General features: G+C 50.9%; 1 protein-coding gene across 1 annotated transcript in view; it reads right to left on the bottom strand.

The window, feature by feature from the left end:
* ESYT3 (extended synaptotagmin 3) overlaps positions 1 to 23,776 on the bottom strand; it is a 47,313-nt gene that overhangs the window by 11,015 nt on the left and 12,522 nt on the right. The window contains exons 5-16 of the mRNA XM_089667182.1: positions 20,066 to 20,135; positions 19,033 to 19,122; positions 17,976 to 18,031; positions 13,998 to 14,118; positions 12,423 to 12,599; positions 11,075 to 11,157; positions 10,790 to 10,838; positions 9,328 to 9,417; positions 7,972 to 8,034; positions 7,645 to 7,707; positions 6,644 to 6,712; positions 4,713 to 4,775 (exon numbers count right to left, since the gene is read on the bottom strand). Coding sequence (XP_089523308.1) covers positions 4,713 to 4,775; positions 6,644 to 6,712; positions 7,645 to 7,707; positions 7,972 to 8,034; positions 9,328 to 9,417; positions 10,790 to 10,838; positions 11,075 to 11,157; positions 12,423 to 12,599; positions 13,998 to 14,118; positions 17,976 to 18,031; positions 19,033 to 19,122; positions 20,066 to 20,135 — 994 coding nt within the window. The remainder of the gene's footprint in view (positions 1 to 4,712; positions 4,776 to 6,643; positions 6,713 to 7,644; positions 7,708 to 7,971; positions 8,035 to 9,327; positions 9,418 to 10,789; positions 10,839 to 11,074; positions 11,158 to 12,422; positions 12,600 to 13,997; positions 14,119 to 17,975; positions 18,032 to 19,032; positions 19,123 to 20,065; positions 20,136 to 23,776) is intronic.

Here is a 23,776-nt window from a genome sequence, read left to right on the forward strand (position 1 = left end):
AGCATCATGGGGCCCCTGAAACGTGTTGGATGGAATTTTCAGAAATTTACTGATTTTTTCTTTCTTTTTTAAATAAATATTTGTTGGACTCGAACTTTCAATTGTAGTACTTATTTGTCTTCCCTCCACTTGTTATCAGAGAGGTCAGACCGGAGCCACAGACCGGAGCCACAGACCCGACCCCACAGACCCCACCCCACAGACCCCACCCCACAGACCCGACTCCACAGACCCGACCCCACAGACCCGACCCGACCCCACAGACCCGACCCGACCCCACAGACCCCACCCCACAGACCCCACCCCACAGACCCCACCCCACAGACCCCACCCCACAGACCCGACCCGACCCCACAGACCCGACCCGACCCCACAGACCCGACCCGACCCCACAGACCCGACCCGACCCCACAGACCCGACCCCACAGACCTCCATCAGGAGAGGAACAATAAAGCACAGCGACTGCGTAACCAAGAAGGGCGCGGCCCGAGTATCTTCCCAGTAATATTGTTCCAATGTAGACCATTAGTCGGGAAAGGACACTTTTTTTGGCCGTTTCCATTGTTCTAGAAGAGCTCCAGGTCACGGGTATGAAACTGGCGGCCCTCCAGCTGTTGCTAAACTACAAGTCCCATGAGGCATTGCAAGATTAACAGTTACAAGCATGACTCCCAAAGGCAGGGGCATGATGGGACTTGTAGTTTTGCAACAGCTGGAGGACCGCCAGTTTGACACCCGTGCTCTAGGTAAACACTGGACCCAAGCATTAACGAGACAACAAAAGCTTGACCTTCAGACATATCTGACCCGAGGAATTCATGGTACAACGCTGCCATCCAGAGTTTGTGGACAGAAATGGGTCCCTCATAGGAACAGATGCAGGAGCCCCATTTGAAAGGGCCGTGTCCATGAGGAAATGGTTAACAAACTTTGTAAATTAAAGGTCTGAAGTACAAACTGAAAACAGGGACTCTACCAAGGAGACCGCACTAGAAGCCACACTACGAGGGGACCGCACTAGAAGCCACACTACGAGGGGACCACACTAGAAGCCACACTAGAAGCCACACTACGAGGGGACCACACTAGAAGCCACACTACGTGGGGATCACACTAGAAGCCACACTACGTGGGGACCACACTAGAAGCCACACTACGTGGGGATCACACTAGAAGCCACACTACGAGGGGACCGCACTAGAAGCCACACTACGAGGGGACCGCACTAGAAGCCACACTACGAGGGGACCGCACTAGAAGCCACACTACGTGGGGATCGCACTAGAAGCCACACTACGAGAGGACCACACTAGAAGCCACACTACGAGGGGACCACACTAGAAGCCACACTACGAGGGGACCACACTAGAAGCCACACTACGAGGGGACCACACTAGAAGCCACACTACGAGGGGACCACACTAGAAGCCACACTACGAGAGGACCACACTAGAAGCCACACTACGAGGGGACCGCACTAGAAGCCACACTACGAGGGGACCGCACTAGAAGCCACACTACGAGGGGACCGCACTAGAAGCCACACTACGAGGGGACCACACTAGAAGCCACACTACGAGGGGACCACACTAGAAGCCACACTACGAGGGGACCGCACTAGAAGCCACACTACGAGAGGACCACACTAGAAGCCACACTACAAGAGGACCACACTAGAAGCCACACTACAAGGGGACCACACTAGAAGCCACACTACAAGGGGACCACACTAGAAGCCACATTACAAGGGGACCACACTAGAAGCCACAGTACACAAGGGAAACAATAAAGCAAAGCTAAAAACCTCTTTCCCTGCAATTGTTTGAAATGGCTGGAGTCCTGTTTGCTACAAACATTGTGCAGCAGCTATAACAAAAGCCGAGGGACATTTAGTATGTACCAATAGCACACGGACCATGTTCTAGGACAGGATAGATCATGTGTATGTATTGGGATGACACTAGAAGATACACTGCAAGAGAGAAACAATACTGCCAAGATCAGAACCCCATTCCCTGCAATTGCTTGAAATGTCTTAAGTCCTGTTAGCTTCTGTCGTGGCTGGTCCACGATTTCTGTTGCAAAGTGACTTTTATTGCATACCTATAGCACACAAGGAAGGATGGATATCGTGTGTGTATTGGGGCAACACTAGAAGAGGGAAACTACACCGCCAAGACCAAAAGCTCTGCTCCCTGCAATTCCTTTAAATGGCTGGAGTCCTGTTTGCTATGGAAATCGTGGACCAGCTATAGCTGCAGCCAAGTGACATCCCCGTGGCATACAGATCGTTTGCTAGGAAAGGATAGCTATTGTGTGTGTACAGATCTGTAGCACTCTGAGCCTCGTGTTGTTTTCCTGTCATTGTAAATATCTTGTATACATTATTATTATACAGGATTTATATAGCGCCAACAGTTCGCTCAGCGCTTTACATTATGGTGGGAGACAATACAGTAACAATACAATACACGAGGGGTTCGAGGGCCCTGATCCTTGTAGCTTACAATCTAGGAGGGAGGGGAGAGTGGTACAGGAGGAAGTGGCTGTGGGGGATGGAGTGGTTGGAAGAGTGGAGGAGTTCAGTATTAGCAGGGGGTGGGGTAGGCTTCCCTGAAGAGATGGGTTTTCAGGGTGCGCCTAAAGGTGAGCAGAGTAGGCGATAGTCTGATGGATTGGGGTAGGGAGTTCCAGAGGATGGGGAAGCCCTGGAGAAGTCCTGGAGATGAGCATGGGAGGAGGAGACAAGGGAGCTAGAGAGTAGGAGGTCTTGTAAGGAGCAGAGGGTACGTGTTGGGTGATATTTGGAGACAAGGTCGGTCATGTAATTTGGAGCAGTATTATGAACGTCTTTATACGTCAGTGTTAGTATTTTGAATTTTATCTGTTGGGCAATTGGAAGCCAGTGGAGGGATTGGCAGAGAGGGGTGGAGGACACTGAGCGGAGGCTGGAGGAGGGATTGGCAGAGAGGGGTGGAGGATACGGAACGGTTAGTAAGGTGGATGAGTCTGGTAGCAGCGTTCATGATAGGCTGGAGAGGGGATGAGGTCGGCCAATGAGGAGGGAGTTACAATAGTCAAGGCGAGATATAACAAGGGAGTGAATAAGTTGCTTAGTGGTTTCTGAGGTTAGGAACGGCCGTATCTTGGAGATGTTGCGGAGGTGAAGTCTGCATGAGTTTGTCAGTGATTGGACTTGGGGTTGGAAGGATAGATTGGAGTCTAGGATGACACCAAGTACTCTGGAATGAGGGGAGGGACTGATGATAGTGATGTTGGTCTTGATGGAGAAGTCAGGGGGGGCGCGGGGGGAATACTAGGAGCTCATTTTGGAAAGATTTAGTTTGAGGAAGTGGAGTGACATCCAGTCTGATATGTCGCTTAGTAGGTGAGTGATGCGGGCGGAGACCGAGGGGGTGAGGGGTGGAGAGGTAGATTTGCGTGTTGTCGGCGTAGAGGTGGTAGTTGAAGCCGTGAGAGTGTATGAGTTGGCCAAGGGAGGAGGTGTAGATGGAGAAGAGAAGGGGTTCGAGGACAGAACCTTGAGGGACCCCAACAGAGAGGGGGAGAGAGGGGGAGGTGGTGGCATTATAGGTAACACTGAAGGAGCGTTGTGACAGGTAGGAGGAGAACCAGGAGAGAGCGGAGTCTCTGAGGCCAAGAGAGTGGAGTTTTTTGAGGAGGAGGGGGTGGTCGACTGTGTCGAAGGCCGCAGAGAGGTCAAGGAGTAGGAGCACTGAATAGTGGCCATTAGCTTTGGCGGTTAGCAGGTCGTTGGAGAGTTTGAGTAAGGCGGTTTCGGTGGAGTGTAGGGCGGTTTCGGTGGAGTGTAGGGCGGTTTCGGTGGAGTGTAGGGCGGTTTCGGTGGAGTGTAGGGGACGGAAGCCGGACTGTAGGGGATCGAGGAGGTTGTTGTCGGTGAGGTGGGAACTCAGGCAATTGTAGACGAGGCGCTCAAGGAGTTTACAGGTAAATGGCAGCAGGGAGATGGGTCTGAGGTTGTTCAGGTCGGTGGGAACCAGGGAGGGTTTTTTAAGTATGGGAGTGATGTGCTTTAGGGGGGAGGGGAATACACCAGTAGAGAGGGAAAAATTAAAGATGTGAGTGAGGGAGCGTAGGATGGAGGAGGAGGGTGACCGGAGGAGTTGTTAGGGGACAGGGTCCAGGGGGCAGGTGGTGAGGCAGGCTTCTGAGAAGACCTTAGTGACCTCTTCGGTAGTAGCGAGGTTGAAGGAGAGGAGTGTTGAGGGGGTTTTAGTGTGAGGAATGCTAGGTGGGGTGGAGGTCTGGGCAGTGGCGATGTCCCTACGAATTGCGTCAATCTTGTTTTTGAAATATACATAGAAATATAGAAGAGTGATGGAAAAAAAAGACCAAGTGGTCCATCGAGTCTGTCCCAATTTGTACTTTTTTTGTATATATGTTTTTTGTGGGTTTTTTCAATCTTTGTCTGAGTGTAGATCTAGGTGTGTCCCAGACACGTCTGAATCCACTTACTGTTGACCAATTCCCCACCTCTACTGGAAGTCTATTCTAAGCATCAACTACTCTACTGACATCATACTTTCTAGGATTAGTTTCCTCCTGCCGGGCGGAGGCTGGATACGCAGCATTTTGGTGTCATGTGGTACCGGGTCCGTTTCCTTGGCTTCACTTAAAGAGACACATTGGGATCGGCATTCATTTCCAATAGAGAATATTCCATCCTCACCTTACTCTTCACAGTCTTCTTCCCGATGGTCATGGTGACATACGAAGACGGCTCCTTTTCAGGCTGGAGAGAACAGAGCAGTCATTGGTCAGTTGGGGGGGGGAGGGGTTATAGAATATTACAACAATTTGTTTCAATAAAAATTAAACAGAAATAAAAAAAAGAATCACAAACCATGGAGACTGCAGTGTGCTTTTACATTGGGGATCAGTAGATAAGTGCCTTCTTATATTGGGGATCAGTAGATAAATGCCTTCTTATATTGGGGATCAGTGGATAGGTGTCCTCTTACACTGAGGATCTGAGGATAGGTGACTTCTTACATTAGGGATCAGTGGATAGGTGTGCGCTTACATTGGGCTTTACTAGATAAGTGCCCTCTTACATTGGGGATCAGTGAATAAGTGCCTTATACATTGGGGATCAGTGGATAAGATACTCTTACATTGGGCTTCAGTAGATAAGGGCCCTCCTACATTGGGGATCAGTGGATAGGTGCTCTATTACATTGAGGATCTGAGGATAGGCACCCTCTTACATTGGGCATCAGTGGATAAAGTGCCTTCTAACATTGGGTATCAGTAAATAGGTACCGTTTTGCATTGCGGATCGGTGGATAAGCACCCTCTTACATTGGGGATCAGTGGATAAGTACTCTCTTACATTGGGGATCAGTGGATAAGTACTCTCTTACATTGGGGATCAGTGGATAAGTACTCTCTTACATTGGGGATCAGTGGATAAGTACTCTCTTACATTGGGGATCAGTGGATAAGTACTCTCTTACATTGGGGATCAGTGGATAAGTACTCTCTTACATTGGGGATCAGTGGATAAGTACTCTCTTACATTGGGGATCAGTGGATAAGTACTCTCTTACATTGGGGATCAGTGGATAAGTACTCTCTTACATTGGGAATCAGTGGATAAGTACTCTTACACTGGGGGCCCTACGTCTGGTACATACCATGGAGTACGGCATGCGGGGGGCCCTACGTCTGGTACATACCATGGAGTACAGCATGCGGGGGGCCCTACGTCTGGTACATACCATGGAGTACGGCATGCGGGGGGCCCTACGTCTGGTACATACCATGGAGTACGGCGTGCGGGGGGCCCTACGTCTGGTACATACCATGGAGTACGGCGTGCGGGGGGCCCTACGTCTGGTACATACCATGGAGTACGGCGTGCGGGGGGCCCTACGTCTGGTACATACCATGGAGTACGGCGTGCGGGGGGCCCTACGTCTGGTACATACCATGGAGTACGGCGTGCGGGGGGCCCTACGTCTGGTACATACCATGGAGTACGGCGTGCGGGGGGCCCTACGTCTGGTACATACCATGGAGTACAGCATGCGGGGGGCCCTACGTCTGGTACATACCATGGAGTACGGCGTGTGGGGGACCCTACGTCTGGTACATACCATGGAGTACGGCATGCGGGGGGCCCTACGTCTGGTACATACCATGGAGTACGGCGTGTGGGGACCCTACGTCTGGTACATACCATGGAGTACGGCGTGTGGGTACCCTACGTCTGGTACATACCATGGAGTACGGCGTGCGGGGGACCCTACGTCTGGTACATACCATGGAGCACGGCATGCGGGGGGCCCTACGTCTGGTACATACCATGGAGCACGGCGTGCGGGGGGCCCTACGTCTGGTACATACCATGGAGTACGGCGTGCGGGGGACCCTACGTCTGGTACATACCATGGAGCACGGCATGCGGGGGGCCCTACGTCTGGTACATACCATGGAGCACGGCGTGCGGGGGGCCCTACGTCTGGTACATACCATGGAGTACGGCGTGCGGGGGGCCCTACGTCTGGTACATACCATGGAGTACGGCATGCGGGGGGCCCTACGTCTGGTACATACCATGGACTACGGCATGCGGGGGGCCCTACGTCTGGTACATACCATGGAGTACGGCGTGTATCTCTGCCCAATGCCGCTGTATTCGTTGTTGGAATATTCAAAATGATTTTTCTAGAAGAAAAAAAAAATGGTTTAAAAAAAGAGGTTTTATCAAGAAATGTAGAGATTGGAAATGTACACAGCGGGCCATGCAAACGGACAACATGCAGAACAGACAACTTCCCGGAGGATTCTGGGAGGAACATTCTGAGGACAGATCAGAGTGCAGGGATTGGATGACGGGACCATACACAGAGGGGCTGATAGAGGGACCATCAGGACAATCATGGATACAGAGACATAAAACACGACTACTATCGGGACAATCATGGATACAGAGACATAAAACACGACTACTATCGGGACAATCATGGATACGGAGACATAAAACACAACTACTATCGGGACAATCATGGATACGGAGACATAAAACACAACTACTATCGGGACAATCATGGATACGGAGACATAAAACACGACTACTATCGGGACAATCATGGATACGGAGACATAAAACACAACTACTATCGGGACAATCATGGATACGGAGACATAAAACACGACTACTATCGGGACAATCATGGATACGGAGACATAAAACACGACTACTATCGGGACAATCATGGATACGGAGACATAAAACACGACTACTATCGGGACAATCATGGATACGGAGACATAAAACACGACTACTATCGGGACAATCATGGATACGGAGACATAAAACACGACTACTATCGGGACAATCATGGATACGGAGACATAAAACACGACTACTATCAGGACAATCATGGATACGGAGACATGAAACGACTCCACTGTGAATTGTAAGCTCTGTGGGCGACAGACATGAACGGGGGAGGGGTGGGTGACGATACAACACGGACAGGCGTGGGAACGGGGGAGAATTACCAGGAGAATTAATTGGGGAGACATTTCTACGGAAGATTGTTAGGATCTCCCCGCGGGGTCCAGACTGACACAAACTGCCGTTTCTCATTTACCGTGTGCCGGGACTTTCCCCGAAGGACTTCAGAGAAAGGAGACTTCCGGGACTTAACTATCACCTGTTCAGTGGCAGTAAACACAGGAAATGACAAGCTGCACCCATCTGCATCCAACTTTTATTGTTCGTTTTTTTTTTTTAAATCAAAAGCGTCACCTAAAATGCCCAAATGGGAGGTGCCAATGACAGGCCCGCCCCCCGCTGGTCCCACCATACAGGAAGCGCGTGCAGGAGACCCCGCAGGGGGCCGTCTGTCAGATCATGTACAGCGCTACACTATATGGGGGCACTCTACACATGAAGATGAAATAATTGATGTACTTACAGGCAGACCGCTGGCGCTGTCCAGATACACAATCACCATACCGGTGGTCATACCGCTCCCAACCTAAACCGGGACACACGAGAGGTCAGAGGTCATGTATGGCAGCACACACGAGTATCATACAGAGTGCAGGAGGGAGAGGTCATGTATGACGGCACACAGGAGTGTCATACAGAGTGCAGGAGGGAGAGGTCATATATGGCAGCACACAGGAGTGTCATACACAGAGCGCAGGAGGGAGAGGTCAGAGGTCATGTATGGCGGCACAGAGGAGTGCAGGAGGGAGAGGTCAGAGGTCATGTATGGCGGCACACAGGAGTGTCATACAGAGTGCAGGAGAGAGAGGTCAGAGGTCATGTATGGCGGCACACAGGAGTGTCATACAGAGTGCAGGAGAGAGAGGTCAGAGGTCATGTATGGCAGCACACACGAGTATCATACAGAGTGCAGGAGGGAGAGGTCATGTATGACGGCACACAGGAGTGTCATACAGAGTGCAGGAGGGAGAGGTCATATATGGCAGCACACAGGAGTGTCATACACAGAGCGCAGGAGGGAGAGGTCAGAGGTCATGTATGGCGGCACAGAGGAGTGCAGGAGGGAGAGGTCAGAGGTCATGTATGGCGGCACACAGGAGTGTCATACAGAGTGCAGGAGAGAGAGGTCAGAGGTCATGTATGGCGGCACACAGGAGTGTCATACAGAGTGCAGGAGAGAGAGGTCAGAGGTCATGTATGATGGCACACAGGAGTGTCATACAGAGTGCAGGAGGGAGAGGTCGGAGGTCATGTATGACGGCACACAGGAGTGTCATACAGAGTGCAGGAGGGAGAGGTCAGAGGTCATGTATGACGGCACACAGGAGTGTCATACAGAGTGCAGGAGGGAGAGGTCAGAGATCATGTATGGCACCACACAGGAGTGCAGGAGGGAGAGGTCAGAGGTCATGTATGGCGGCACACAGGAGTGTCATACAGAGTGCAGGAGGGAGACACAGGAAAGGTTCTATACAGCTGTACACAGAGTTCAGGGCCCCACACATTGTATTACTGATGCCGGGACTGATGGTGTTACATTGTTTCTTTTGTTGTAACATTCTCTCTACATACAGACACTTCCATGTTGATTTTTTTGCACACAACTATATTCATCAAAAAACCATCTGATTAGCCAATCAGAGCCGCAGGAGACATTTTCATATCAGCAACTTCCCACAATGCTGATGATTCCACAGAGATGTGTGACTTATGACCCTCTCATCCAATCATGGAGATGGAAGTGTGACCTATGACCCTCTCATCCAATCATGGAGATGTAAGTGTGACCTATGACCCGCACACAGAGCCCGTCACTCACCTCACATAACTTTTCTGGGTTTGCCACCAGTGAATGCCACTCCAGTTTGAGGTGAACGGTTCCAGTGACCACATCGCTGAGCGGAAACCACTGGAAGACAAAGGAGCCGCTAGTTACAGACAGGGTGACAGTGCTGGATGACAGCACGGTACGCAGGATAAATGACAGCACGGTACACAGGATAAATGACAGCACAGTACACAGGATAAATGACAGCACAATGCCGGCACTGTACACAGGATAAATGACAGCACAATGCCGGCACTGTACGCAGGATAAATGACAGCACAATGCCGGCACTGTACACAGGATAAATGACAGCACAATGCCAGCTCTGTACGCAGGATAAATGACAGCACAATGCCAGCTCTGTACGCAGGATAAATGACAGCACAATGCCGGCTCTGTACGCAGGATAAATGACAGCACAATGCCGGCTCTGTACACATGATAAATGACAGCACAATGCCGGCTCTGTACACATGATAAATGACAGCACTATGCCAGCTCTGTACGCAGGATAAATGACAGCACAATGCTGGGACTGTACACAGGATAAATGACAGCACAATGCTGGGACTGTACACAGGATAAATGACAGCACAATGCCGGCACTGTACACAGGATAAATGACAGCACAATGCCGGCTCTGTACGCAGGATAAATGACAGCACAGTATACAGGATAAACAGCACAATGCCAGCTCTGTACACAGGATAAATGACAGCACAATGCCGGCTCTGTACACAGGATAAATGACAGCACAATGCTGTACACAGGATAAATGACAGCACAATACCGCGACTGTACGCAGGATAAATGACAGCACAATACCGGCTCTGTACACAGGATAAATGACAGCACTGTACACAGGATAAATGACAGCACAATGCCGGCACTGTACACAGGATAAATGACAGCACAATACCGACACTGTACACAGGATAAATGACAGCACAATGCCGGCACTGTACACAGGATAAATGACAGCACAATGCCGGGACTGTACACAGGATAAATGACAGCACAATACCGGCACTGTACACAGGATAAATGACAACACAATGCCCGCTCTGTACACACGATAAATGACAGTACAATGCCGGGACTGTACACAGGATAAATGACAGCACAATGCCGGCACTGTACACAGGATAAATGACAGCACAATACCGGCACTGTACACAGGATAAATGACAGCACAATGCCGGCTCTGTACGCAGGATAAATGACAGCACAATGCCGGCTCTGTACACAGGATAAATGACAGCACAATGCCCGCTCTGTACGCAGGATAAATGACAGCACAATGCCGGGACTGTACACAGGATAAATGACAGCACAATGCCGGCACTGTACACAGGATAAATGACAGCACAATGCCGGCACTGTACACAGGATAAATGACAGCACAATGCCGGCTCTGTACGCAGGATAAAGGACAGCACAAAGAAACAATTACCTCGTCCACAACCCGATCCTTCATCACCCCCTCCAGACCAATCACCAGGCTGCAGACAGAATACAGGACAATAAGCACGTTAAAGGGGTAATTCACAGTGAACAAATCTGATTCCTGACATAAAGGGGATCCCTACATCAAACACGTCATCCAATGACATGAACACCAAGGAAGGAACATACAAGCACTGGGGGTCCCATTCCCCACATGTGGCCCTGCTCATAGCAATCACTATTTGCACAAAGATGCTGTGTCTGCCCCCTACAAGGTCGTCCGCCATTTTACCTGCCGAGGAAGTCGTCCTTATCAGGGTCTTCATCATAAACATCGATCTCCAGGTCCTGCCCGGGGACTTCATGTACCACAAACTGCAACCGAGACAGAGAACAGTCCAGTCAACAAATGTGGGGAGAGCCGGGTACGGCAATGGGCACCGACCATCACTCCACCAACTGGAGACAATCGATCTACAGCAATAAAAGGTCCCCAGTTCCTGTCTGTGTGTAGAATGTCCCTGTTAGGGGTCATATTTTATCCTCTTTAGTCACGCTGGTCTCCTAAAAACACAAATTCCCCTTCGGCCCCTCCAGTCCTTTCTTTCACCACTCAGTTCCTTCTCCCCATGTCTCCAATCCCTTGTTCCCACTCATGTCCCCTCTCCTGCCCCTCCAATGTCTCTCTTTCTGCCCCTCCAGTCCCTTGTCCCAATTCATGCCCCTCTTTCTGCCCCTCTCAGTCCCTTGTCCTCATTCATGTCCTTCTTCCTACCCTTCCAGTTCCTTGTCCCCTTTCCTGCCCCTCCAGTCCCTTATCCCCACTCATGCCCCTCTTCCTGCCCATCCAGTCCCTTGTCCCCACTCATGCCCCTCTTCCTGCCCCTTCATTCCCTTGTCCCCACTCATGTCCCTCTTCCTGCCCATCCAGTCCCTTATCCCCACTCATGCCCCTCTTCCTGCCCATCCAGTCCCTTGTCCCCACTCATGTCCCTCTTCCCCACTCATGGCCCTCTTTCTGCTCCTTCAGTCCCTTGTCCCCACTCATGCCCCTCTTCCTGCCCCTTCAGTCCCTTGTCCCCGCTCATGCCCCTCTTCCTGCCCCTTCAGTCCCTTGTCCCCACTCATGCCCCTCTTCCTGCCCATCCAGTCCCTTGTCCCCACTCATGCCCCTCTTCCTGCCCCTTCAGTCCCTTGTCCCCACTCATGCCCCTCTTCCTGCCCCTTCAGTCCCTTGTCCCCACTCATGCCCCTCTTCCTGCCCCTTCAGTCCCTTGTCCCCGCTCATGCCCCTCTTCCTGCCCCTTCAGTCCCTTGTCCCCACTCATGCCCCTCTTCCTGCCCATCCAGTCCCTTGTCCCCACTCATGCCCCTCTTCCTGCCCTTCAGTTCCTTGTCCCCACTCATGCCCCTCTTCCTGCCTTTTCAGTCCCTTGTCCCCACTCATGCCCCTCTTCCTGCCCCTTCAGTCCCTTGTCCCCACTCATGCCCCTCTTCCTGCCCCTTCAGTCCCTTGTCCCCACTCATGCCCCTCTTCCTGCCTTTTCAGTCCCTTGTTCTCACGTCTATAGGTCCCCAGGGTGTCTCCCAATTGTCCTCACAGTGAATTGCTGTCGGCAGGTAATGATCCTTCATCCTACCTCATACATCTCGTTCCAGAGAGGATTCAGGTTCTCTCTTATGGTTTTGCTCTTGAACGTCTGATTTCCCACCCGAAGGACGGCGTACGGATCGGACTTCCCCTTTATGAGGCCCTTCAGGTAGGTGTCCTTGGGGATCAAGTTCTCGGCTTCGTAGAGGTAAGCTCTGAGCACGCCCTGAAGAGGGAACATGTTCTACATTACACAGAGGACAATATATTCCATATACCACAATGGACAGTAACTGGTTCCCCCCATATATCCCCCCCCCCATATATCACCCCCGGATACAGATATGTACAGTAACCTACCCCCCCCCCATATATCACCCCCAGATACAGATATGTACAGTCACCTACCTCCCCATATATCACCCCAAGATACAGATATGTACAGTAACCTACCCCCCCCCCCCCATATATCACCCCCAGATACAGATATGTACAGTCACCTACCTCCCATATATCACCCCCAGATACAGATATATACAGTCACCTACCTCTCCCCCCCCCATATATCACCCCCAGATACAAATATGTACAGTCACCTACCTCTCCCCCCCCATATATCACCCCCAGATACAAATATGTACAGTCACCTACCTCTCCCCCCCCATATATCACCCCCGGATACAGATATGTACAGTCACCTACCTCTCCCCCCCCATATATCACCCCCAGATACAGATATATACAGTCACCTACACCCCCCCCCCATATATCACCCCCAGATACAGATATATACAGTCACCTACAGCTCCCCATATATCACCCCCGGATACAGATATGTACAGTCACCTACCTCTCCCCCCCCATATATCACCCCCGGATACAGATATGTACAGTCACCTACCTCTCCCCCCCCATATATCACCCCCGGATACAGATATGTACAGTCACCTACCTCTCCCCCCCCCATATATCACCCCCGGATACAGATATGTACAGTCACCTACCTCTCCCCCCCCCATATATCACCCCCGGATACAGATATGTACAGTCACCTACCTCCCCATATATCACCCCCGGATACAGATATGTACAGTCACCTACCTCCCCCCTCTCCATATATCACCCCCGGATACAGATATGTACAGTCACCTACCTCCCCCCCTCTCCATATATCACCCCCAGATACAGATATGTACAGTCACCTACCTCCCCCCCTCTCCATATATCACCCCCAGATACAGATATGTACAGTCACCTACACCCCCCCCCCCCCATATATCACCCCAGATACAGATATGTACAGTTACCTACCCCCCCCCCCCCCATATATATCACTCCCAGGTACAGATATGTACAGTTACCTACCCCCCCCCATATATATCACTCCCAGATACAGATATGTACAGTCACCTACCTCCCCCCATATATCACCCCCGGATACAGATATATAGTCACCTACACCCCCCACCTATATATCACCCCCAGATACAGGTATGTACAGTCACCTACCCCCCCCCCAATATATCACCCCCGGATACAGATATATACAGTCCCCTTCATCCCCTCTATAGATCACCCCCGTATTCAGTATTCTATGAGCATCTCCCCCATTATGGAGACTCACGTGTGGTACGGGGAACCTCAGTTCGGCTGCGTTCACCTGACTGCTCAAAGGAATCGTGAATCTGTTGGGCAGCACCAAGTATGAGGCAATGAGATCCACGATCATACCGTCCGACATGTCACTGCAACAGACACAAACTCTCTTCAATATAGGTATTCATTTCAATGGCATTGGTGTCACTGAACACAATAATAACCACCAGCATTGGTGTCACCGGATGCAAGAATAACCCCCAGCATTGGTGTCCATGCATGCAAGAATAACCCCCAGCATTGGTGTCCATGGATGCAAGAATAACCCCCAGCATTGGTGTCCATGGATGCAAGAATAACCCCCAGCATTGGTGTCCATGGATGCAAGAATAACCCCTAGCATTGGTGTCACCGGATGCAAGAATAACCCCCAGCATTGGTGTCACCGGATGCAAGAATAACCCCCAGCATTGGTGTCACCGGATGCAAGAATAACCTCCAGCATTGGTGTCACCGGATGCAAGAATAACCCCCAGCATTGGTGTCCATGGATGCAAGAATAACCCCCAGCATTGGTGTCCATGGATGCAAGAATAACCCCCAGCATTGGTGTCAACGGATGCAAGAATAACCCCCAGCATTGGTGTCCATGGATGCAAGAATAACCCCCAGCATTGGTGTCAACGGATGCAAGAATAACCCCCAGCATTGGTGTCCATGGATGCAAGAATAACCCCCAGCATTGGTGTCAATGGGTGCAAGAATAACCCCCAGCACTGGTGCATGTGACCAAAACATAAGCCCCAGAACTGGTGTCAATGACTGCAGTAATAACTCCTACATTGGTGGTCACTGGCACTGCTACTAACCCCTTCCCTGCGTTGATGGTTGGTAGTCATACTGTTAACCCCTTCCCTGCGTTGGTGGTTGGTGGCCGTGCTGTTAACCCCTTCCCTGCGTTGGTGGCCATTTGCTGGGTTATGGATTCCCACTTCGTGTTGATCTCCGGCTGGGACTACAATTCCCTCCACCTCACAGACACGGCCTCACAATAGAGCAGAGAGTGTCCCGGTATCCGGCACGCCGTCTCCCTGCACTGGGGCCCAGGATGTAGCCGGCCCAGCCCAGGATGCAGCATGCCGCACAGAGCACTGGGAAGCCATGTATTGGGCATCGAGCATCCATCATAGCAATCTGCAGACCTCACAGAACATTTCACCATTCCAGGACTACAGAGCACCTCCTCCAGCCCATATCACACAGGGGGGAGGGGTAATATACTTGTGCGCAGGAAACATTCAAGTCAGTGACACCACTGAATTTCTGGCAGGATCAACAGGTATTTTTTTCCCTTGCTGAAAATTTTCCTATCCTGAAAAAGAAAAACGAATGCAGACACCACATGTAAGGCCTGGCGATCTGCAATGCGTGGCGAAGCTCTTCCTGGGTCGGATACATTTTAAATACAATGATAAGGATCTTCACTTTCAGTCATGTGACTATCTTCTCAAATCTCATTGGACCCAGCTGAAAACAACTGTCACTTTTCCGATAACAAGGACCCCCTTGGGGGGGGGGGGGGGAGGGGGGGGGGTCGCTCTGTGAATTGAGGCGCGTTCTGTAGAACGTTCCGGGAAGAGGAAAAGTTCTGAGTTTCGGCCTCGGGGAGACTTTACGATTCGCTTGGCGTTGTCCGAAATACAGAGCCTCGCCCATCGCCGCCGCCGCCGGTTTACGGGCTTTCCGTCTGTCGGGCAGTAAATGTCGCAATTAACCCTTTACACACCATTGTCGGAGAACCTCCTGTCAGCGCGGTGCCTGGGATCATCCATCTCTATATGGGGGACCGATGGATATATATATATATCTATATACCCGCAGACAGCTCAGGTTTCCATGGCAGCCGGCGGTATATCAGGGTGCTGACGTTGGCACGCTCTGCCAGTTTCACACAGGGCGGGTGCCGCCTTGCCGGTCGTCCTCTGGAACCGGTCTGTCGAGTTTCAAGTCCCGATCTCTCACCCAGATATCCGACGGCTTTGTAATTCCAGACAGACACTTATTATTGAACAGAGTGGAAGAGAAGGTCGGGTGTGTCCCCGCCGGAGAGATTTCCCTTCATTTCCTGTCTTGGTGACACACTCTGACCCGATGGTTGACTTGCTGGCTCTCTCTGGTCAGGGGTTGTATTAGGTGTCTGTAGTTCAAGCAGAACTGCGGGGGGCGCTGTGCCTGCACTGCATGGATTAATAGCTCGTTTTTGTCTTGGGGGGGGGGGGCAGGGCGGGGATCTTCTTCCCTAACCTGCTGATCCTCTGAGCTCAAGACTGGTCCCCACCACTCCAGCAATTCTCCCCCCCACCCCTGTGGTCTGGTGAATGGACTGTTCCGGACGTCATCTCGCCCATAGGCTGGCTCTGGCTGTGAGGACGGCAGGAACAGTCCACTGCTAGACATGGGGGAGCGCAGTTTTCTGGAGGATCGGGTAAGTATAGCTTTTCCTAGCAACCATGGATAAAACCAGCAGTGAACCCCCAGGAGGTTCCGGCACGGCCCCACTACATGGGAACATGAACGTTGCGCCTGGAGCTGTGCTTTCAGGAATATTCTGTACATTCTTCTTGTGGTTTTTCTGTAACAATGTATCAATGTTCAGTATCAGGGGAGATCCCGCCAGTAGGGGGCAGCACAGCAGCTAAATGGTTCGTACTTCAGCCTGGCAGTACTAAGGTTGTTGGTTCCCAATCATGGCACCACCTGCCTGGAGTTTGCATGTTCTGTGCCTGCGTGGGTTTCCTCCAGGTACTCCGGTTTCCTCCCACACTCCAAAGACATGCTGGGAGAATAATTGGATCCTGTCTAAAATGGCCCTGATATGTGTATGTATGAATGTGAGTCAGGGACCTTCGATTGTACGCTCCTCGGGGGCGGGGACTGCTGGGAATGTACAATATATATGTTCTGGAAGTCTTTGTGATGTCTCTGAGGGATTCTGTACACCGATCACTTGGTATGTAACGGAGGCTCCAACTTTCAGCATCAGAGGTGATCCCTCCGGTCGGGGGTTGGGATGCCCGTCCTCTATGGTTCAGTAATGGAACGCTGACATGCAGTAACAATGGATCAGAGTTGGTGATCCCGTGTCGGGGGTTGTGACGCATCGCTGTGTAACAATGGATCAGAGTTGGTGATCCCGTGTCGGGGGTTGTGACGCATCGCTGTGTAACAATGGATCAGAGTTGGTGATCCCGTGTCGGGGGTTGTGACGTGTCGCTGTGTAACAATGTATCAGAGTTGGTGATCCCGTGTCGGGGGTTGTGACGTGTCGCTGTGTAACAATGTATCAGAGTTGGTGATCCCGTGTCGGGGGTTGTGACGTGTCGCTGTGTAACAATGGATCAGAGTTGGTGATCCCGTGTCGGGGGTTGTGACGTGTCGCTGTGTAACAATGGATCAGAGTTGGTGATCCCGTGTCGGGGGTTGTGACGTGTCGCTGTGTAACAATGGATCAGAGTTGGTGATCCCGTGTCGGGGGTTGTGACGTGTCGCTGTGTAACAATGTATCAGAGTTGGTGATCCCGTGTCGGGGTTGTGACGCGTCGCTGTGTAACAATGTATCAGATGGCAGAATTCAGGAGCGCCTCTTCCTCCACCTATTGTAACAAATCTCTATTGGAAGTGGAACAATCCCCAGCAACCGGATATTCGGGTTGGTGTGGTTTATGGCGTCCGTTCATTGTGGATGGATGACATGATGTCTGTCCATCTCCATCCTGGAGCTCCTCATATCCCCCTCCCCCAACGCCGCACGTCCCCTCCCCCGACAGTGCACCTCCCCCGATGCCACACATCTCCTCCTCCGATGCTGCAAGTCCCCTCCCCCGACGGTGCACCTCCCCTCCCCCCGACGCCGCACGTCCCCTCCCCCCGACACCCCATATTGACCTCTACATACATCATAAGACAAATGATAGACATTTCATAGAAATGATCAGAAGGCGATTACTTGACTCCGGGGATCTCCAGCAAATTCGTTAATCCCGTCCAATTAATATCCAGAAACTGAAAAGACACAAAGAAGATCATCAGAGGAAACAACAGCAAACGGATCATCACTTCTATTATTATTCAGGATTACAGGAAAGACATTTTGTATCTCAGTCTCATCCAGATTATAATGTGTTCCTGTAGGGCCACGCCCACCAGTCACAGTGCAGGAAACACTTGTTTCTGTGAGCGTCTCCCGCACCACGCAGGAGCGTTTCTGTGAGCGTCTCCCGCACCACGCAGGAGCGTTGCTGTGAGCGTCTCCCGCACCGCGCAGGAGCGTTGCTGTGAGCGTCTCTCCCGCACCGCGCAGGAGCGTTTCTGCGAGCGTCTCCCGCACCGCGCAGGAGCGTTTCTGCGAGCGTCTCCCGCACCGCACAGGAGCGTTGCTGTGAGCGTCTCCCGCACCACGCAGGAGCGTTTCTGTGAGCGTCTCCCGCACCAAGCAGGAGCGTTTCTGTGAGCGTCTCCCGCACCACGCAGGAGCGTTGCTGTGAGCGTCTCCCGCACCACGCAGGAGCGTTGCTGTGAGCGTCTCCCGCACCACGCAGGAGCGTTGCTGTGAGCGTCTCCCGCACCACACAGGAGCGTTGCTGTGAGCGTCTCCCGCACCACACAGGAGCGTTTCTGTGAGCGTCTCCCGCACCACACAGGAGCGTTTCTGTGAGCGTCTCCCGCACCACACAGGAGCGTTTCTGTGAGCGTCTCCCGCACCACACAGGAGCGTTTCTGTGAGCGTCTCCCGCACCACGCAGGAGCGTTTCTGTGAGCGTCTCCCGCACCACGCAGGAGCGTTTCTGTGAGCGTCTCTCGCACCACACAGGAGCGTTTCTGCGAGCGTCTCCCGCACCACACAGGAGCGTTCTGTGAGCGTCTCCCGCACCATACAGGAGCGTTTCTGCGAGCGTCTCCTGCACCACACAGGAGCGTTTCTGTGAGCGTCTTCTGATTGGTCGCTCCGCTTCGCATTCCTTTATTTATAGCTCATTGATGTCTGAAGGTGTCACTCGTCTTACCGGCTTCTGGATGAAGAAGAAGGTGACGGCTCCGATAAACGGCACATCGGACATCAGAGGGGCCAGAATCACCCGCAGCGTCCCGTGTATCTGCAGAGACAAGGAGAACTTTATTACCACCCCCAGACACAGCGAAGACACCCCCTTCCCCATTCCCACCATTACCCCCTCAGAAGACACACCCCCCTTCTCCATGGTCATCATTACCCCACCTTCTCCATTTGCCCCTCCTCTTCTTCATTACCACCATTACCCCCCCTACCCCCTTTCCTTCATTCCCATCATTACCCCCCCAGACAGGGGACGTGCCCCCCTTTCTCCACTCCCACCATTATTTGCCCCCCTTTTTCATTCCCACCATTACCCCCCCTTTCTCCATTCCCACTATTTCCTCACCCCAGAAAGGGACACGCCCCACCTCTCCATGGTCATTATTACCACCCCCCCTCTCCATTCCCCCCTCCCCTTGTCCATTCCCATCATTACCTCCCCCCAACCCCCCCCCCCCCATCATCATTTCCATTATCTCCCCATCCCTTATCCATTCCTACCATTACTCCCCTCCATTCCCCCCATTCTCACCGTTACCCCCCACTGCTGTCATTATCCACCCTCCCCCCCTTTATTCCCACCATTTTTCCCCTTTTCAATTCTCATAATTACCCCCCCCCCCTTAATTGCTGTAATTACCCCCCTCCCTTCTCTATTTCCCCCTCCACCCCCCCCCCCCCCCCCCATTCCCATCATTATGCATTACTCCCCTACAATCTACAATTCCCCTATTACCCCCCCTCACCTACTCCATTCTCACCATTAACTCCCATTGCTGTCATTATACCCCCCTTCTCCATTTCTGTTACCCCCCTCCCTTCCCATCAGATAGTCCCCGCCCCATTACCCCCCTCCCTTCCCATCAGATAGTCCCCGCCCCATTACCCCCCTCCCTTCCCATCAGATAGTCCCCGCCCCATTACCCCCTCCCTTCCCATCAGATAGTCCCCGCCCCATTCCCCCCCTCCCTCGGCAGACTCACCTGGACGCCCTTCACTCCAGCCTTACACAGCTTCTTCACCTCCACATTGATCTCACAATCTCCATTATAACTGCAGAGAGAACAGAGGAGAGGATTACCCCCCCTCATCGATCGACGGAGCGACCTTCCCGGGACCGCGGGCGGGTGTCCGTACCCCCCACACATGTACCGCACCAGGAATACCGGAGGTCCCCACGCTGGCCTGTGATTGGAGGATTAGAGAGCCCTGGCCAATGTCCCCTTTATTCCCCCCAGCAGAGGAGCTCCCTACACAATGGCAGAACATGGGAAGAGTTCTCTACTGTAAGAGCTGGAAGAGGACGGATCATCTCCGGGGGGCGCTACAGGAGATCCAATGACACCGAACACACCACATGTGAGGTACGAGGACCTCGTCTTCCTCCCCCCCCCCCCCCCGCCAAGTCACAATCATGCGCACAGTGTTATTGTGAGAGGACGGCTGCCTGCCCTTTGTTCCTCAAAGTCTCATGAATTATTCTGTACGAGTCTATACAATATTCCCCCCCCCACCAACCATGGCACCGCCCCCCCCCCACCGCCGACCCCGGGGGCACCACCTGTCACAGAATGACATCAATGAGGAGAAATCATCATACAGCTGAAACTGCTGGGTGTTATATACAGAGAATACAGGGCAGGTATATACAGATCATCATATATACAGGACAGGCTCACCCTATATAGAGATCATCATATATACAGGACAGGCTCACCCTATATACAGAGATCATCATATATACAGGACAGGCTCACCCTATATACAGAGATCATATATACAGGGCAGGCTCACCCTATATACAGAGATCATATATACAGGACAGGCTCACCCTATATACAGAGATCACCATATATACAGGACAGGCTCACCCTATATACAGAGATCATATATACAGGACAGGCTCACCCTATATACAGAGATCATCATATATACAGGACAGGCTCGCCCTATATACAGAGATCATCATATATACAGGACAGGCTCGCCCTATATACAGAGATCATCATATATACAGGACAGGCTCACCCTATATACAGAGATCACCATATATATACAGGAAAGGCTCACCCTATATACAGAGATCACCATATATACAGGACAGGCTCACCCTATATACAGAGATCATATATACAGGACAGGCTCACCCTATATACAGAGATCATCATATATACAGGACAGGCTCACCCTATATACAGAGATCACCATATATACAGGACAGGCTCACCCTATATACAGAGATCATATATACAGGACAGGCTCACCCTATATACAGAGATCACCATATATACAGGACAGGCTCACCCTATATACAGAGATCATCATATATACAGGACAGGCTCACCCTATATACAGAGATCATCATATATACAGGACAGGCTCACCCTATATACAGAGATCATCATATATACAGGACAGGCTCACCCTATATAGAGATCATCATATATACAGGACAGGCTCACCTTATATACAGAGATCATCATATATACAGGACAGGCTCACCCTGTATACAGAGATCACCATATATACAGGACAGGCTCACCCTATATACAGAGATCATACAGTCAGGTCCATAAATATTGGGACATGGACACAATTCTAACATTTTTGGCTCTATACACCACAATGGAGTTGAAATGAAATGAACAAGATGTGCTTTAACTGCAGACTGTCAGCTTTAATTTGAGGGTATTTACATCCAAATCAGGTGAACGGTGTAGGAATTACCACAGTTTGCATATGTGCCTCCCACTTGTTAAGGGACCAAAAGTAATGGGACAGAATAACAATCATAAATCAAACTGTCACTTTTTAATACTTGGTTACAAATCCTTTGCAGTCAATGACAGCCTGAAGTGTGGAACGCATAGACATCAGCAGACGCTGGGTGTCATCCCTGGTGATGCTCTGCCAGGCCTCTACTGCAACTGTCTTCAGTTCCTGCTTGTTCTTGGGGCATTTTCCCTTCAGTTTTGTCTTCAGCAAGTGAAATGCTCAATCGGATTCAGGTCAGGTGATGGACTTGGCCATTGCAGAACATTCCACTTCTTTGGTGTCTTTTGCAGTCTGCTTTGGGTCATTGTCCATCTGCACTGTGAAGCGTCCAATGAGTTGTGAAGCATTTGGCTGAATATGAGCCGATAATTTTCCCGAAACACTTCACAATTCATCCGGCTGCTTCTGTCAGCAGTCACATCATCAATAAATACAAGAGAAGCAGTTCCATTGGCAGCCATACATGCCCACGCCATGACACTACCACCACCATGATCACTGATGAGGTGGTATGCTGAGGACCATGAGCAGTTCCTTCTCCATACTCTTCTCTTCCCATCACTCTGGTACAAGTTGATGTCGGTCTCATCTGTCCATAGGATGTTGTTCCAGAACTGTGAAGGCTTTTTTACATGTCGTTTGGCAAACTCTAATCTGGCCTTCCCTGTGTTTGAGGCTCACCAATGGTTTCCATCTTGTGGTGAACCCTCTGTATTCACTCTGGTGAAGTCTTCTCTTGATTGGTGACTTTGACACACATACACCTACCTCCTGGAGAGTGTTCTTGATCTGGCCAACTGTTGTGAAGGGGGTTTTCTTCACCAGGGAAAGAATTCTTCGCTCATCCACCACAGTTGTTTTCCGTGGTCTTCCGGGTCTTTTGGTGTTGCTGAGCTCACCGGTGCTTCCTTCTTTTTAAGAATGTTCCAAACAGTTGTTTTGGCCGCCTAATGTTTTTGCTATCTCTCTGATGGGTTTGTTTTGTTTTTTCAGCCTAATGATGGCTTCACTGATAGTGACAGCTCTTTTGGATCTCATCTTGAGAGTTGACAGCAACAGATTCCAAATGCAAATAGCACCCTTGAAATGAACTCTGGACCTTTTATCTGCTCATTGTAATTGGGATAATGAGGGAATAACACACACCTGGCCATGGAACAGCTGAGAAGCCAATTGTCCCATTACTTTTGGTCCCTTAACAGGTGGGAGGCACATATGCAAACTGTTGTCATTCCTACACCGTTCACCTGATTTGGATGTAAATACCCTCAAATTAAAGCTGACAGTCTGCAGTTAAAGCACATCTTGTTCGTTTCATTTCAAATCCATTGTGGTGTATAGAGCCAAAAATGTTAGAGTTGTGTCCATGTCCCAATATTTATGGACCTGACTGTATATACAGGACAGGCTCACCCTATATACAGGACAGGCTCACCCTATATACAGAGATCACCATATATACAGGACAGGCTCACCCTATATACAGAGATCATCATATATACAGGACAGGCTCACCCTATATACAGAGATCACCATATATACAGGACAGGCTCACCCTATATACAGAGATCATCATATATACAGGACAGGCTCACCCTATATACAGAGATCACCATATATACAGGACAGGCTCACCCTATATACAGAGATCATCATATATACAGGACGGGCTCACCCTATATACAGAGATCATATATACAGGACAGGCTCACCCTATATACAGAGATCACCATATATACAGGACAGGCTCACCCTATATACAGAGATCACCATATATACAGGACAGGCTCACCCTATATACAGAGATCATATATACAGGACAGGCTCACCCTATATACAGGACAGGCTCACCCTATATACAGAGATCACCATATATACAGGGCAGGCTCACCCTATATACAGAGATCACCATATATACA

Source organism: Staurois parvus, unplaced genomic scaffold (genome assembly GCF_062004578.1).
Source record: "Staurois parvus isolate SC_StPar_1 unplaced genomic scaffold, SC_StPar_1.0 ptg003079l, whole genome shotgun sequence".
NCBI lineage: Eukaryota > Metazoa > Chordata > Amphibia > Anura > Ranidae > Staurois > Staurois parvus.